Consider the following 18,695-nt stretch of genomic DNA (forward strand, 5'->3'; position numbering starts at 1 on the left):
CCAGGCTCTGTATTCTACTGTCACACTGTTTCCCAGTCCTTGTTAGGATGGCCTAGTTTCATTGTAAAGGCTTTACCCACCTCCTTACACTTGTTTCTCTTTCTCTCCCTGAGGGAAACATGTTACCCCAGTGTCTGTCTTTAACCCGGGGATCTCTGTACACACAGCACTGGTCTGGTTCCTCTCCGTCCCTCGGGGTCAATTAGAAGTGTCGCTCAACAACAATCAAGATGATCACGGGCTGTGTGATACGGACAGACGAGTACGTTCTCTTTAAAAACCACCACCTTGGAGATAAGACAACTAATAATGACGTCTTCGTCTGTTGCGGGTGTCGCTTACATATCGTTCATAATGACAGAAGCAGACAACAGCTTCAGAAGAGTTGATTAAATAAATTAAATCTGGATCAACTCTATTGGTTACGTAAGAGGAGAAGTTAATTGTTATGTCACAGGAACACAGTATTTATTATTGTGTTATCCACATACATCAATTATAATGGAAATGCTTATATTTCTAGAAGACAACAGGGTTGAACTCCCAAAGGAAAATTTGAGCCCCAAAAACATGGTGTAAATAAATATAGCGGTATGAATATACACACATTATAACCAGAAAATGAAATTAGCTTCAAAACTTACTCTGGTACAATACATTAAATGGTAAATTCAGGTCTAATATTGTTCATAATCCCTTAAAAATATATAAAATAAATGATAAACAAGGAATTTAAGGTTACTATGAAATATACCTACATACTAGGGATGCATGATATTCCAGCGGCTGATGAACTATTCTCAGAAACATGCAATATTCTTAGCAGCAATCACTGTTAATTCAGCCGATAATTACGTTTGATAATGTGGAGCCTTTTCTAACAATAGCTGCAAATCGATGAGTGGAAATGAATTGCATTGCTGCTTCTTAACACTTATAAGGAAAGTCTGGTGATATTCTATATATTTTTCTTCTTGTCAACAAATCCAATTAAAAGACCAAAACCAACGTTGAATAGATCCAACGAAGAAGTCTGTGCAGCCGGATATAGCGAATTCCTTTGTGCCATAGACCTCCATTGTTGTCCAAAAACACATCAATGAGCCTCTGACTGCACCTCTGACTTGTCTCGTCGTCACTATGAACAGGGGCGCTGTAGTTGATCTTGACGCCCTGTGCGGCGTCCAAACCCACTAAAACCCGAAATGTATATTAGTCCGCAGCTGAAAATGAGCTTTTAATCCCTGTTTGAGAAACAAATGCTATAAACTAGTGTCCAGCTGTTTTAGAGATTACAGAGATTTTTAAAATTTAAATAAATGAAGAAATGTAAGATTTACGTTTATGTAAGGAAAGGGAAACTATTGAGAGATAGAATAACTAAGTTTTGGTTTAGTGTATTTTTGGACAGTATAAAAATGTCCGTTAGAAATGTCTTATGTTATGTTGTAGAGCTACTATTGACTACAAAGTTTGTGTAAAAATTGTATTTACCGTGAGGGGAAAAAACCATTAGAATCTAAAAAATGAAGCCTTATTGTCACATTTTTACAATTGCAAAAGCAATGCATATCTCTTATTATTATTATTATTATTATATCAGCCATGACAAACTGAAAATGAAATGAAATACCTTGACTTTTTTATGACTTGTTTTTATAGCATACTATGCTACGACTGTGCACTGTGAGATTCATGTTTTTCTGATGTCTCCAGCGCCTTAAATACCACACAGCCCACGCTTCTGTAGGACAGGTTGGATTGCTCAGGGATGGACGACCACCTCACAGCATAGATCCTTTACTTCCTCGACCACCGACCACAGTATGTGAGGAACCGGGACTGTGAGTCTGACACGGTTGTCTGCAGATCGGGGGCCCCGCAGGGAACCGTTCTGGATCCCTTCCCTTTCACCTTCTACTCAACTCAGCCAACTGACACGTGCAAAAGTTCTCTGACGACTCTGCAATGTTCGGCCTCATCACAGACGGGGACGACGGGGGAGTACAGAGAACTCACCAGGGCCACCTCCAGATCAATGCAGAGAAAACCAAAGAGCTGATGGTGGATTTCCGCAGGTGCAAACACTTTCCTCCTGTACCAGTGAATATCCAGGAACGGTGGGGAAATCTTATAAGTGTTACCCTGAATAACTAACTGCAACACAAATGCACTGCACATTAAGGAAGGTGCAGACTCCATGTGCTGAGGAGACTCGGGTCTTTTGGGGTGCAGGGAGCAATTCTGAGGACCTTTTTTGACTTTGTGGTGGCATCAGCCATATTCTATGGCGTGGTCTGCTGGGGCAGCATCTCGACTGCTGGCAGGAAAAGACTTAACAGACTGGTTAAGGAGGTCAGCTCCGTCCTGGAACGCTCCCACGATCCAGTGGAGGAGGTGGGAGAAAGTAGAATGATGGAGAACAGTGTGACACAGCTCCTTCAGTGACGGCTGTGTGAAGGAGAGGACTTCCTGATGCTGTCTGACTTTACAACCAACACTGCTCCCAGTAGACTGCTCCCAACCGACACTTCATTCATGTGCTATATCAATGTATGCCACTGTACAATACCAATAATTCATATTCAGTCTATCTGCTTTATATTCAGCTTTTATACTATTATACATACTTATTTATTATATCATGTGTTTTCTCCACTCCTCGTTGTGAAACTAATAAAGGATTATCTTTTCTTATCTCGTGTCATTTTTATTATTTTTTTGGCATATGTATGACTTTTGTTTATGGCATACTATACCATGACATTTTTACTATCATAGATATCATAAATCATACTATCATAAATATATATATAGCTCTGACTCACCTGATGTACACTGCAGGCGTTCTCCTCCCTGTGTTCTATCATCCTGTGCTTAGTGGTGCCCCTTTTTTATGGCATACTATAATATCACTTTTCTATTGTTTTTTATGGCATACTTTGCTGCAATCTTTCATAACATTTTAATGACATACTATACTATGATTTTTTTTTTTTTTTTTTTTTTTTTTTTTCTCATACTATATTATGACTTTTTTATGTCATACTATACTGTAATTTTATTTTTTACTATTCACTATTCTAAGATTTCTTTATTAATCTTTCTATGACTTTTTTTAAGGATTTGTTTATGACCACTATACTTTGACGTTTTATTGATTTATTTACGGCATATATATATATATATATATATATATATATATATATATATATATATACTATACTATACTATGACGTATTATGACATTTTTATTGCACTCTATACAATGACTTTTTATTGATTTTTCTTATGACATACTTTATTTTGAAATTATATTGATTTTACTTATGACATACTTTATTTTGAAATTATATTGATTTTACTTATGACATACTTTATTTTAAAATATTATTGATTTTTCTTATGACATACTTTATTTTGAAATGTTATTGATTTTTCTTATGACATACTTTATTTTGAAATGTTATTGATTTTTCTTATGACATACTTTATTTTGAAATTATATTGATTTTACTTATGACATACTTTATTTTGAAATGTTATTGATTTTTCTATGACATACTATACTATGGTTTTTTTATTGATTTTACTATGGCATACTATGACTTGTTTTTAATGATTTGTTTATTACATTCTATACTTTATGACATTTCTGACTTTTCATGACATTGTATGGCATGTTATGCTATGAATCTTTCATGAGATGTCTTTGACATTTTTATGACATACTATACTATGTTTTAATGGCATACTATGGCAATTTTTATGATGTCTTCATATCATACTATAGTATAGCATTTCTAATGACATTTTGCGTTCTTGCAGTCACGGAGCTATCGGAGCATTACTCCTTTGATTGTGCAATAACTGCAGGATATTCATGAGTTACTGTTTCCTAGCAACAAAGTGCATGCACTATGTATAAGCTACAGTAGTCTCTGATCACTCAGCGCTACCAAAGACAAAACGTGAATGAAATTCTTGTTGAATATCTGAGAAGATGTGAGGCTATGATTCTTTCAGCACAAACAGGTCATCATGACATCACTGCTGCACTGATTTCAGATTCAGAACTTTATTTTGAAAATACTTATATTTGTCCCTGTTTTCCACTTCATACCTTCAGAGTCACACATTTTCCTTAAGCTTGCTCTTCTATTGCCATCCACAGTGAATTACTGAGCCTTTTTTTTTTTTGCGACTGGCGCTGGAAGATCACTCCTCCAGATCAGACTTTCTTTTCAACAAAGCCGGCACTGTCAGTGTTTTTCTTGTTTATGATGGTATACAATAGCAATGCTGCAAAGCTGAGAGAGCTCAGTCGAAGGACCCTTGAGAGAAACATCACTGCATTGCTTTTCTTAATCCTGCTGCTGTATATTGGTTCTCAATTCTAGACAAATGTGCTCCTCTGCTTATTCTGTCACCTGAGGGCAGCTGTATTGTATTATCCTCAGGTGCACACAGGAAAGGACTGGAAACGCTTTTTATTTGCTCAGCTATTCATACTTACACGCGGAGGATTTGATGCAGTTTCCCCGTCCATTGCAATCAGACACAGTTTATATGATTAACACAATTGTTAATTGTAATTTGATGACTTGAACCACATTTAATTACTTTCCGAGAGCTTTTTTGCAAGAAAAAACGGTTTCTATTTACACTTTTGATGGACTTTGACATGGTCCAATTGCCTTAGGAAAGAGTGCCAGGACCATTTCAAGAACATATGAAAGGATTAATAACTGCACTGTGTCGATTTGGTTTTGTGGGTACGTATGCTCATGTTAATATTTCCCTCTGACGTGGGAGCAGTATTTGAGTTCACTTACTCCACTAATCTGAAGGAGCTGTCGTAGTCACGATGAGGAGGGGTCTACGAGTGTTTCCTTTCACATCATGACAACAGCTCATCAACAATGTGATGCAGTTGTAACATTTACAGTGTCACGAGTTCCTATACGTCATCAGCTCGTGTGCATGAACCTCTCGACGTCTATCTGAGCGTCTGTATCTTTCCATCTGCAGTTACACAGTCGACTAGATTGCATTGAACCCCATGGTCGTGTCATTATATCTGGCCACAGAAATTTGTCTCTGAATGTTATTTCCCATTACGCTGCCGCGAAAAAGAAAATCTCAAGTTGTCCTAAATATTCGTCAACTTTATTGAAAATTGCTGGCTTTCAGACTCCGATGCACTGAAGCGTGGAGAGGCCAGCTGTTGGAGAAATAATACATGCTCACTTGTCTTCTGCAGTCGGGAGGGAAGTCCTTACTTTTAGAAACTGAAGTCTCTGCTGACTGGAGCTGATGTGCTCAGCGACACTTTAAGAAAAGTGTTTTTTGTCTCGTAATTCTGTAATAACAAGCTGACATTTAGACATTACAGGATATCCTTGAGGTCTAATACATTAGTTGAATGCATCTCTTTCCAAATAAGATCTTTTAAATAATTTGAAACCAAGTCTGTATTTACTTGCTTTCTTATTTCTTGCATCTGTCGGCACCTTTACTACATTTAATGGCATTTTACTGCAAAAATATTGTCGATAAGTAGAATAGTGTGAAATACCGAGTAGGTCTGTGCATTGGGTTTCATGCATGTGCACGAGAAATAAACCAAGCATTGACCCATATAGTGGAAGGAAAAAAGCCAACATTATTTGACATGCATTAATGTACTCATGTCGTACTCACCACATTGTTTGAGTTTAGATTTTTAATATAATAATAATGAATCTGTTTTCATTTTTCGGTGTTTTCTACTTTTGAATGAAAACTCCACTGATGCAGCTTCTTCACACTAGAAATCATGTGTTTAATTAATTACAGAGAGTATATTTAACTACAGACAGTACATGCTTTATTGGGTTTATTAGATGTAATAGATACAACATAATGTTCTATTCTGCTCAACTCAGCTGACTCTGTTTGCAGACGTCTTCCAGAGAAGCAACCGCACATTCAGTAATTTCACTTCCCAATAATCACATGTGTAAGATTCATGTGGGACTGATTATTTCAGTTTGTGGGTCTGGAGAAACAACATAAAGGTTATCTGCAGCTTTCCCTGGCCTGAACCCACTGACTTATTTAGTAAGTATCCCACATCAGCGTCCTGCAGTGTCTCTCCTACTGTATATAGATTTTTATTTGGCAGCCACCCTAAAAACTGTTTCTATTTTGGTGTTCAATATGTCTTGGTTTCATGTGTGCGTGTATGTGTGTGTGTGTGGTGGTGCATTTGAAAGTGATGCATGGTGTATTAATGTGTGACTTCATACTGAATTTTCAATAGTTTGCAGCATGAAAATTGAAATATGATACGCGTTATCTTTGCTGATGTGGCAAAGCTCCATCATTTACATCATTATACTTGAATTACTACATTACTCTGTGGTATTTGTTAACGCACCAGAGTGGCTTCAGATCATTCTAAACAAAAAGGGGGGAAGGAAACTCATCTACAAGAGTGACCTGCAGACGAAACATCGACACCTCATTCTGTCTCTGCCGTGAGAAGATGATATATAATCTGCTGTGCATATTGCAGTAATCTAGTACTTGGGCATTTAACACGCTTGCCAAGAAACAAATGTTATTTCGGAGCCTTTTGTTCGGGGGGCTTACAGTATCAGGGAGGCGTGGAGAAGATGATAGATCCTGAGGGCTCGCTGCATGCACAAGCTCTGGTTTCAAGTAGCAGCAAACCATTCATTTGAAATAATTTCATGTTTTTTTCCACCAATTCTCCGTCCTGCCGGTGTTATTATCAGAGCAGATGTGGCAGCATATTATTCAGAGAATGGCAGCCTCTTCAGGCAGCCATTCTTTTTTTTCTTCAAGGCGGACAAACTATTATTTTATTTTTTTACAAGAGGAATAAAAAGCACACACTTATAAAGAAGAGCTGCCAATCATTTATCTGAAGATAATGCACGCTTGCTAATGTACCATTCTGTACGCATTGATAGCAAATCAAAGTATTCCTCCCTTTTATTTTTTAAAGCTAATTAATAAAAGAACTTATAAAGGAAATAATTTCCCCCCCCAAATCACACAAACCTGAAAACAGATGTTGAAGTTTGAAAACATTTTTAATAGAAATAAAATTTTGTATAAAAAAAACTAAACATGCTTCACACACTTCATTAGTTTTCATGAGGTTTTACAAATACATATTCAGATAGCCAGGCACTGTATCTTTTTGTACATTTTCCCCAATTTTAGGATATGTCAGGACATAAAGCAGACATCATCAATCTATTTAATAACATACATTAACTTGCCATTTAATTTGGTCAGCACTCACATTTTATTCTGCAACACAAATGGTGTTGAAAGTAATACAGAGGGAGGCATGAAGAGCGGCATTGAATTTACAACACAAATGACCCCACAATGTTTTCCCCTAAGACATTAGAGGGCTTTTATACTGCACGAAGCTAACTATTAATCTGTTCAGCGAGCTGAGGGTGATTAATAGAGATATTGTATACTTTTGCGATTAGATTTTCATTTGTTGAAAAGCCTTACAACTTCCCGACACCTCCTCCTTATCATGAGAGTGCCTGAAGAGGACATTGCTATACATGTATAGTAATGAATTTTCTCAGGAGCTGGTCCATTATGGATATCACCTTCAGGTCATATTGCACAATCCTCTCAAGGGCACACTTCATCTTAATTCCCCTCCTAATGGATCCGTACAGCTAAGCTTTACCCTTTCACTACGTGTGACCAAGAGAAGAGCTGGTGGCAGTGATGGGAGGGTCATCCTGGACGACAGCCGACAGTAACGTCTCCTGGATAAAATACGGTGGATTTTAACCACGGGCCACTGTTTCAAAGCACATACAGGTATGCGGAGGGCAGTGGCAGCCTTGGGCTAGCTGGTAATACAAATCATGGCCTCACTTAAGCACAGATAAATAATCACTCACTAGACCTTCACCATTTGAGAACAGTTTTCAACGTACAATAGGCTCACGCCCAAACAATTGTTAACGACGCTGCAACAGAGTTTAAACGCATTCCAAAGATATTATTTTTTCTTTTTCTTATTTTTTCTTATTTTTTTAACAACACAACACAGGATGTTGAAACTGGCATGCGCAAAATTGGCAGAGACCATCGTATACGTGTAGTCCTTCTTATTGACTCAGTGGAAACTGGGAGGGGGGGAAATAAAATACATTGCTACAGATTTGTTGCATTGTTGAGATGATCGCCATTTCCAATCGTTTGACTTATGAGACCGGAATACATTTAGAAATAAAAGCAAATGCTCCCACACCCCTTCTTTAGAAACCCATGTTTTCATGCCTTTTTGGTGTTGATTAATCCCTTGTGATGCCTGGAGGGGGGGGGGGGTTTAAGATTAATTAAGGTTTTCAAAACTGGCAGACAACATTGAGAACACCTGAACATATTCTTGATTTTAGTTCTGTTTCTGTCAGCACTGCTCAAGATGACAGAGAAGTCTTTGAAAGAGGACACAGCTGAAATGTAAACACTCAAAAGGAAAGCTCCATCCGTCAGTCTCCGGGCCTCTGCCATGCAACTATTTTTCTTTTTTCTTTTTTTTGTGAGGCAGACAGAAGATGGAACCTTGCATTTGTACTGTTATCTGTCCGGGTCCCCTGTGTTGTCCATCTCTGTGTGATCTCTGCTCAGGTCACGTCTTTGGGCAACGCTTATGTGATCTCCACCCCGTACAACGACGCATCCATTTTTTATGCCGGCCTCGTGAAACTCCGCTGCGTGTTTTTCTCCGCCAAGGTCAAGAAATCCTGAATTATGATAAGAACCGTTGTCCCCTTAGATTGCGTGGTTGCTGTAGCTGATGTAGGTTTGCTTTGTCGGGTAAGCTGAAAGAGAAGAATGAGAATAAAATGGAGTCAAGTTGAACTATTATAACCTCTGAGATGAGCAAGACTACTGGAGGGAAAGTGGGCAATTTGTTTGGGATGCAACAAGTGTAAAGTTGTGTTTTAGTCCTCATGCTGCAGTGTAGCATGACATATATTATATATGAATTACATATCTATATATATATATGTATTATATTGCCAATTACTCCCAAATATCCTCGACTCCCTGGCTATATTTGACCGTAAGTACATGGCTGTGTTACCTACAGCCGGCGGGGGGTTTGAGTAAAGCCCGCTGCCCCCACACCTCCTTTTCCTTTAGCCATCAGACTTCAACTTCCCAGTTGTCTCCCCAGATCGTGTTTAGCTGATTCGCTGAGGTGGAGCAGATAAATCCTGACATATCGCCGACCAGATCTCTGCAGTTGTGGGCGGTGGCCCAGACAGGAGTTTTTCAATTTCATCAAGCCATATATCCACAGTGGCGATGACAATGACAAATGGTGCTTATTCAAATAGCCATGCACTGTAAGGTCCTGTAAACGGTAACCCCATCAGAATAAATTGCTGCTGGCTATCAATTCTGCGCCTTTGCCTTCTCGCCACTTATTGTAACAAAAGGCCCTATTAACCAGAAACTTAAAGCCAGATACGAATTAATGTTGCACTGTGTGTTTACATGCAGCCATTCTGAAGTTCCTCGCCGCCATTGTCACAAGTGCTTTGTCACACAGTTTATATTGATTTCTGTTTTCTGTGTTAACGGTAAATACACTGTTAGCTCTTTTATTCTCCTATGAAGGGAAACATTCCTCACTACTGTTGAAAAGTAAGGCGTAAACATCAGCAACAAAAAGTGTAACAATAAGCTCCATGTTGTTGTTAATACAGGCCAGACAGGGAATTCATCTCTGACGGGACCGATTGAAACCTTTTCCAGCTCGAGGCGAGACGAGGGAGAGCGCTTTGGACGTCACATGAGTAATTTCTGCTGACTCGATTGTTGAAGTCATTATTTACTTTGCTGGTGTGTCACTGATACAGTAGCACCAAGCAAAGATATTGGGATTAAGATTAGGAGGTGTATTTTAAAATGACATGAACATAAAACAATAAAAGAAAAGGTCTTCCCCGGAGGATGTTTGGCCTCATCAATGACTTAAACTACTTTAAGGGTTTTATTTTAGAATAATAATTAGATTTTCTAGCATAGACACTCTAAACTCTACAACTGAAACAATTAGCCAATTAATTGATAAACACTCATTTAAAGGGTTACTAATTTGATCATTTATTAATTATTTTAGTAATTTTTCAAGAAAAGAAACGCCACCCACGGGCAAACTCAATATATTTTGGGGTCTGGGAAATTACAATGAGCATAAGTAATCATTAGATGTATTGGCTTTAGCGATTGCACTCGTGTGTGACAACAAAATGCTTCTTTTTCAACTCGACCGAGAGAGAACAACTTAGTTACAACCGAGCAATAGTCAAAGGAGGAAGGAAGCGTTTTAGCCTGTGTATTGTTGAACTACATCCCCTCACACACACACACACACACACTGTTTCCCTGCAACATGCAAACATCCTCCGACCCCCCACCAAACAACCAACGGTGGCACGTTTACTGGATTCCATGAAGTGTTAAATAACATGCCACACATCTGTTAATAAGTAATTATTGTTTTTACTGTGCTTCATATCTCTGCATCAATTAGATTTACAGACACTGATGACAAAACATGCCGGAGAAAGAGGAAAACAGCGGCTTCTCTTTGCTCGCTGGCGTTCGCGCACTCACCTTGTGTTTCGAGGCTTTCGCACAGCTCGGTCTTGGCTTCTCCGTTGGGTCTGAGTCCGGCCTTGGGGTTGAACTTGTTGGACATGGTGGCGGCGGTAACCACTGCCTTGAGGCTGCGTGTGCGCTTGGGCACATTCTGCTCGGGGTGGAAGAGAACCACGTAGACCTTCGGCATGTAGAGCAACCCGAGGGACACCGAGGCGCTCAGGCTCACGGAGATGGTCAGCGTGGTTGTTTGGATGTACATCTGCAAAACACCAAACAGTTTAAATCCTTTATTTGTTATTTTCTATAATGGTAGAGTGACATGTGCTTCGTGTCCAATAGAGGCTTCACAACTATTCACTGCAAGCGACGTTATAAAACTTAAATCAGCATCTCATCTGCTTTTATGGCGCGTGTGCCGAACCAGCCGAGGCCGCCTTGTTTGTTTAATTTTCTGCCATACTAGTTTTCATACGGCCACCACATCAACCTGAACACAGGTTTGATACCAGCAGTGTATTGGATCAGTTTCTGGCAGGCACATAAAAAAAAGAAACAAGCCTGTGAAAATGTTACACTTGGTCAAACCCTCTGAATCAAGGGGGAGGGAAACGCTGAGTATCATTCCCACTCATTCCATTTTAATTGTTTGCAAAGCTGCAGCAAATTAATGAGTCATCTTCAGGGAAGCATTAAAGACGAAGGGAAGCTTGTGTCATTTCTATACATAATACTATGTTGCGAGCGCTTGACTGGCCATCCGAGATGAATTACTTTGCAAGTTGGGTTTCAGAAGTTTCAATTGAATGATACTGCAGACTTCAATGCGTTCGAACATTATGGCACTTTCTGCAGCCACCTTGTTTTAACGGCAACACGCTGCGGTCACGTCACGTTGCTCACACCGTAATTATGAGCAAGATTGAGAAAACAACGTGCCGCGACCTGTAAAATAAGATATTGTGGAATTTATTACAGGCGTAATATCTTCTACTTGATAAAACGAGAGACGCGCTTGCAGTAACGTTTAATATGAACACTTATCTGGTCAAACTTGAGGCAAATAAACGGTAAACGGCTCAATATTCAACCAAGTATGGTAATACATAAAGTTTCAATGTAATTAGTCTCTCTTTCTTGCCGACTTTGTTATATGTCTAAAGAGAAATGTGAATCCAAATGTGATCAGTAAGAAACAGATTCAATCCTGAAGCTCCAGCATCTGGTCTGCATCTGTTGCTATGGGTAACACCATGAACTGTCACTACATTTGTTTTTACATACCTTTAGGTTCAAATCTTCCTCAAGCAGTAGCTGTTCTTCAAAACTTTTAAAAAGGCATACTTTCAGTTCCCGTCCAGCAGATAGCAGGTAAGAAGAAGAAGAAGGATGAGAAGAGAAGAGATGAGGAGGATGAGAAGGAGTAGGAGCAGAAGAAGAGGAGGAGGGAGGACGGGAGGAGAGGAGGAGAAGGAGAAGAAGAGAAGAAGAAGAAGAAGAAGAAAAGAAGAAGAAGAGAAAGGCTGTATGTCTCTTTATATTTTTCAATGAAGAAGAGGAGAAGAAGAAGAAAAGAGCGGAGAAGAAGAAGAGAGGAGGAGAAGAAGAGGAGGAGGAGAAGAAGAGAAGAAGAAAGAGGAGAAGAAGAAGAGGAGAAGAAGAGGAGAGAAGAAGAAGAAGAAGAAGAAGAAAGGTTGGATGTCTCTTATTAAGAAGAAGAAGAAGAAGAAGAAGAAGAAGAAGAAGAAGAAGAAAGGCTGGATGTCTCTTATTATTTTCAAGAAGAAGAAGAAAAGGTTGGATGTCTCTTATTAAGATGAAGAAGAAGAAGAAGAAGAATGAGGAGGAGCAGAAGAAGAGGAGGAGGAGGAGGAGGAGAAGAAGAAGAGAGAAGAAGAAGAGAAGAGGAGAAGGAGAAGAAGAAGAAGAAAGAAGAGGAGAAGAAAAGAGAAAGAAGAAGAAGAAGAAAGAAGAAGAAGAAGAAGAAGAAGAAGAAAGGCGGGATGTCTCTTATTATTTTCAAGAAGAAGAAGAAAGGTTGGATGTCTCTTATTAAGAAGAAGACGAAGAAGAAGAAGAAGAGGAGAAGAAGAAGGAGAAGAGAAGAAGAAGAAGAAGAAGAGGAGAAGAAGAAGAAGAAGAAGAAGAAGAAGAAGAAGAAGAAAGGCTGGATGTCTCTTATTATTTTCAAGAAGAAGAAGAAAGGCTGGATGTCTCTTATGAAGAAGAAGAAGAAGAAGAAGAAGAAGAAGAAAGAAGAAGAAGAAGAAGAAGAAGAAGAAGAAGAAGAAGAAGAAGAAGAAGAAGAAGAAGAAGAAGAGAAGAAGAAGAAGAAGAAGAAGAAGAAGAAGAGAAGAAGAGAAGAAGAAGAAGAAGAAGAAGAAGAAGAAGAAGAAGAAGAGAACTGGATGTCTCTTATTATTTCCAACATAGCGGACGAGGAGCTCGTCAGACGGATGTATCCCTCCGTGTGCTTGTCTCTGCAATTTTCCGATGTTCATTCATAACACAGGTGGGAAATTGGCAGTGCATATTACCCTGAATATCAATCCCTGCACCCATTCACACATGACCCTATGTTCCTGAATATTTCAGGGATAGACTGTCAGTATTCTCCCCCCGCCCCCCCCCCCCCCCCCCCCCCCCAAGTATGTCCCTGCTGCTTTTTCATCAAAGCAGAATAACATTTAGCTCCCCAGATGCGACCTCTGCTTGAATATCTTGTTTGTTTTTATTATTTGTGACTCTCCGCGGTGCTTTCCGTCCAGACTGGCTACATCTCATCTCAGCCAGTACATGTGGGACCGCTGGCAGGAGAGAAGAATGGGGGCTGTATGATGGAGGGACAGCTGCATTGGTCCCCTCCCAGCTGCAGGGAGTGTTAACCAGTGAACTGCTCCGGGCTCGGTTCACGGCTGCTTCAGGGACGGACTGTTGAACCCAAGCTGTTACTCCCATAAACCGGCTCTGTGCCTTTCAACCAAGAATGCAATCCATTACTGCGGTCACTCAGTTTATACTTAACAATATTGGAGATAATTAACAATAATTTGACATAGGGGCTAATAATAGAGCTGAAATTAGTATCAAGATATAAAATATATATATATAATAATAACAATATGATAAAAATGGATGTAAAATGTGTTCACGTTTAAGTATATTTATCTTTACAATTAAAAAAAAAAGTCCAGGCAAGTTCAATTTACAATTATATACATTCTGTACATCTGTCTGGTATTCCATCAAACAACATCAAGGTGCCACGAGATAAAACTAAAACCCAACTTGCACTGCATCACGGAGCCGTGTGTTTGCTTACTCCTTATTTCATTGTCAGAACAACTCCAGCGTTCAATCCATTCATCTGCTGCCTCCTGATTGCACTTCACCTGAGCACTCACAGCTCATAGAAGCGAGTCGCTGAATATCTCACACACTTATCGTCACGTTGCCATCAGCAGATCTTGGCGGAGGCTACACATACCATTGGAGAAGCAGCGTGTGGCGGCATTAGTGACTGCACCAGACGCAGAGGAAAACATTAAGGCTCTATCTGTACGGAGGAATTAAAAGAAATCCTACGTCGCTGCCGACGGAGAGCGAAACACAACTGCACCACAAAGTCTGTGATGACTGATAACGTCGGATTAGATTTGAGGGTTAATAAACGTAAACAAATTCTATTTTCAACCACGGACTCGAGAGAGCTTCTGCTTCAGAATGCCAACTATCAAATTAATTTAAACAATATAACTCCCTTTCTACATTAAGCCACTGTGTTAGTTCTCCGCATGCTATGAAAGTGTTCAGCAGAGAGGCATTAGAATTCACTATAACTGCACTCTAATTAAGCTAATAAACAAACAGAAGCCTAGGGGACACAATAATACAGCTTCATTTGAGAATGTCATTTGTATAGATCACAATTGTTCGGCCTTGATTAGCTTCTCGGACTGTTCACCCATTATTGGAGCAACCCAGAGGTCAACGGTCGGGACCCGGGCGGCTGCTCTGCTGGAGGACTCATGAACGCAACAACTGCTCTCTGAAGTCAAAGTTGTGGCTCAGCTCCCTCTGCTCTGCAGCATCAATTTTCATTATTTATCAGTGGGCCTGCGGGATATTACTGTGAATAATGCTGTTTATCTTTGTGCTGAAAAGAGACAAAGAGAGAAATGGAAAGGGACCCGGGGAGGTGGAAACAGGTAGCGGGGATGAATGCTCCTGTCTGACATCTGGTCTCGTTGAACTCACTGCAACTCCCACTCTTTGTCTGACTAGTGCACTAACAGCAGTTTTTTTTTTTGTTGGTGTCGTCGAGTTGACAGCGGCAATAGTGAGACTTCATAGAGAAATAAACAACACCGCTCAATTCATCAGTCCATTCATGCACTGTAATGTCAGGACCTTTGTGTGGGCTGATTGGATTTGAACTGAGCCCATTGTTCTGAAGCCTCATTCCCATGCATGCTATTGTCCGACGCCTCCTGCCTCCCCGTCTTTGAGGCAGCCGCTGATTTAGACTGTTTCTCCAGGTAAGCAGGTGTCACGTCTATTCCTGAAGCTAGCATTACGCTCGGTGATCACGCTCCATAGATCAGACCAGATGTCCCCGTTTGAATGATAGAGAGCCTCCCTTGGCATTTGTTACATTTATCCTGGCACCAGATGACAAACAAATGACTGCGCTTGTAACGCTGAGGCAGAGGCATGCTGTAAAGGGGTGATGAGCACATAGGCGGCTCGATAAGGTGAAGCAACACCCGGAGGAAGTGGAGCATTTAATTGCTCTGAAAGACGTGTCGATGTGGGTTGTGAGCGAGGCTTTGTGCGGCCTGCCATTTACAGTAAGATGATTATGAGGTGTGTTTTCTTTGACATGTTAATTCCTTAAATGCGAACATTGTTTATGTAACAGCTCAGAGAAGCAGTCACAGGGTTTGTTTGTTTTTTTACATGAAGCGTAGCACAGCAGAATTGGCTACTTTGTTACATACATTAAATTACATACAAGTGTTTTCTGATCTGATGCCTTGATTCCCAAGATGACATCATCATTTGTCAATGATTTCCAAAACTGGTCAAATAAAAAAAAATACGTTTTCAGTGGTGGAAGAAGTACTAAGTACACTAAGTAGCAATACTACAGTGTGGTAAAACTCTGTTACGAGTAAAAGTTGTGTGAAAAAGTGAAAATTATACACAAAGCATAAGGGAAGAGGAGAGAAGAGACAGAGAAGAGAGAGAAGAGAGGATAGATAGAAGAGAGAGAGAGAAGAGAGAAAGAGAGAGAGAGAAGAGAGAGAGAGAGAGAGAAGAGAGAGAGAAGAGAGAGAGAGAAGGAAAGTAGAGAAAAAAGGAGATAGAGAGAAGAGAGAGAAGAGAGAGAAGAGAAGAGAGAGAGAAGAGAAGATGGAGAAGAGAAGAGACAGAGAAGAGAAGAAAGAGAAGAGAGAGAGAGAGAGAGAAAGGATAGAGTGAAGAGACAGGAAAGAGAGAGAGAGACGAGAAGAGAAAGAGAGAGAGAGAAGATAGATAGAGAGAAGAGAGATAAGACAGTAGAGAGAGGATAAGATAGATAATAGATGGATAGAGAGATAAGTAAAAGGAGGAATAAGAGATAGAATAAGAGGAGAGAGATGATAATATGATGGTAGGAGAAGAGAGATATAGATAAAGAGATCAATGATAGAGATAGCGTATTAAAATAGTAAAACTATAGATATATATTGAATAAGTAATATATATATAATATGACTATACATATATAGATAGATATAATATATAATATATATAATATAATAGAGAGAGATAAATAATAAGTAATAATATAATAATAATAATAATAATAATAATAAATCAATAATGTATTACTTCGTTATGGTTAGGGAAAGATCATCGCTTGGGTTGAAATTCAAACTTCTTCGTCATGGTACAATAACCAGGTTTAAGGAGGTAAGGTTAGGTAACAATCATGCACAAAATAAATGTGACGTTAGAAATGGGAAACAAACAGCAGTCTCTATAAGAGTGTCACAATACTTCCATATGTGCTTGTTCTGTCACTTTAACATAAACATATGTGTTTTTGGGGGACTGAAAAGATGTTGAATCGACCAGTCTACACTAACAAAGGAACTTCATGCTGCGAGGTCTGACTAAACTAAACCGTATTAAAGTGTGAGTTGAATTAAGTTTTTCCGACTCGACACTCAAAAGCCCTTTTGGATATATATTAAATATGATTATTCTCTCTCAAATGAGGAAAGAAAAAAAATGTAGGACATTTCCCTGAAGCAAGATTTTGTCTTCCATTTCATGTCTTACCTTAACAACGCTGAGGGCAATGGTAGAAGTTTTCAAATGATAAAAGTGGAATTATCTCCCAGACATTGTGTGTACACGGTTTCTTTTAGAGGAAATAATAATTAATGGGTGAGTATTATAAAAGCTGGGTGAGAGAAGTTTTCAAGGTTTTCAGAAGAACTAGAAGGAGAAGGAGGAGAAGAAGGAGAAGAAGGAGGAGGAGGAGGAGGAGGAGAAGAATGAGAATAAAGAGAAGGAGGAGAAGAAGGAGAATAAGAAGAAGGAGGAGGAGAGAAGGAGGATGAGAAGGAGAATAAAGAGAATAAGAAGGAGAAGAATGAGGAGGAGAAGGAGCATAAAGAGGAGAAGAAGGAGAATAAAGAGAAGAAGGAGAAGAAGGAGGAGGAGAAGGAGGAGGAAAAGGAGCATAAAGAGAAGAAGGAGAAGAAGAAGGAGGAGGAGGAGAAGAAGGAGGAGGAGGAGGAGAAGAAGGAGAAGGAGGAGAAGAAGGAGAATAAAGAGAAGGAGAAGAAGAAGGAGGAGCAGAAGGAGGAGAAGGAGGAGAAGAAGGAGAATAAAGAGGAGAAGGAGGAGAAGAAGGAGAATAAAGAGGAGGAGAAGAAGAAGGAGGAGGAGAAGAAGGAGAATAAAGAGAAGGAGAAGGAGGAGGAGGAGGAGGAGGAGGAGGAGAAGGAGCATAAAGAGAAGAAGAAGGACAAGGAGGAGAAGAAGAAGGAGGAGGAGGAGAATAAAGAGAATAAAAAGAAGGAGAAGGAGGAGGAGAAGGAGAATAAAGAGAAGAAGAAGGAGGAGAAGAAGAAGTAGAAGGAGGATGCTCCTTCTCCTCCCCTCGCCGATCTTCGCTCATCCTTCTACTCCCTCCTCCTTCTTCCTCCGTCTCTCCGCCTCCGTCATCTTGCTGCTCGACGACGCCCGGCGGAGAAGAATGGATAAGGACAATCTTAAGGAGGAAAGGAGGACAAAGGCTAATAAGGAGGAGGAAGACTTCACCTCACCCCCTTAAATATATTTTCTTTCACTTCTATTTAACTATTCAAAGCCATGCTAGGTAATGGATTACCTCATCCTCCAAAAAACTCAGTGTGATTGTATAATTCTCTTTCATCTTCAGAGAGGAGACGGGATGATTAAGCAAAGAACTCGCTGATCTCCACGGCTGCTGTTGACATGCGACTTAAGATGTGCAACAGTCACATTGGCACTTGGACGGCTCTGTCTTTGCAGTGTGTGGTGATCAACACTGTATATAGATGATAGTTGACATTTCAGTACATTTTCCTGAATATATTACAGTAAATGTAACAAGTAGTGTCTGTTGCGCTCAGCAGGACTCATTGTTTTCTACATGTAGCTGCTGTTGCTCAGTTTTAGTGTTAACAGCGGGAGATTTATGGGGTAGGAGAAGGCCAATATGCAGATTCACAGTAGTTTGGACTTCGCAACACAACATGCAGCATATGAAAACAAGCCATTGTACTGCTGGTCACATACTGCATTATTAATGTAATTCAATTGGCTGCAGTCAAATGCAGATTTTCTGCAATGCTGTAGACTATAAAAATCATTTTTGGGAGGCTGCGTGGGACACAATGCACACACGCGATCTCTCAAGAGCGTTTTTTCACAAAGGTAAGTATCGCAGCCTGTTTTCCAGGCCAACGTTTTGATGCATTGTTTTGTTTAATCCCAGTGGGACG

At 39.8% G+C, this 18,695-nt stretch overlaps 1 protein-coding gene and 1 long non-coding RNA gene across 2 annotated transcripts in view; one reads left to right on the forward strand and one right to left on the reverse strand.

Moving 5' to 3' along the window:
- The first annotated feature begins 209 nt into the window (after positions 1-209).
- LOC115008430 (uncharacterized) lies at positions 210-2,697 on the forward strand. The gene is made up of 2 exons (XR_003832291.1): positions 210-262; positions 1,717-2,697. It is a non-coding gene; the product is annotated as an uncharacterized LOC115008430 (long non-coding RNA).
- A 4,387-nt stretch (positions 2,698-7,084) lies between these two features.
- The window catches only part of LOC115008397 (metabotropic glutamate receptor 4-like), a 135,678-nt gene continuing 124,067 nt past the window's right edge, over positions 7,085-18,695 (reverse strand). The window contains exons 10-11 of the mRNA XM_029431983.1: positions 10,684-10,930; positions 7,085-8,876 (exon numbers count right to left, since the gene is read on the reverse strand). Coding sequence (XP_029287843.1) covers positions 8,827-8,876; positions 10,684-10,930 — 297 coding nt within the window. The 3' untranslated portion in view covers positions 7,085-8,826. The remainder of the gene's footprint in view (positions 8,877-10,683; positions 10,931-18,695) is intronic.

This window comes from Cottoperca gobio, chromosome 5 (assembly GCF_900634415.1).
Source record: "Cottoperca gobio chromosome 5, fCotGob3.1, whole genome shotgun sequence".
NCBI lineage: Eukaryota > Metazoa > Chordata > Actinopteri > Perciformes > Bovichtidae > Cottoperca > Cottoperca gobio.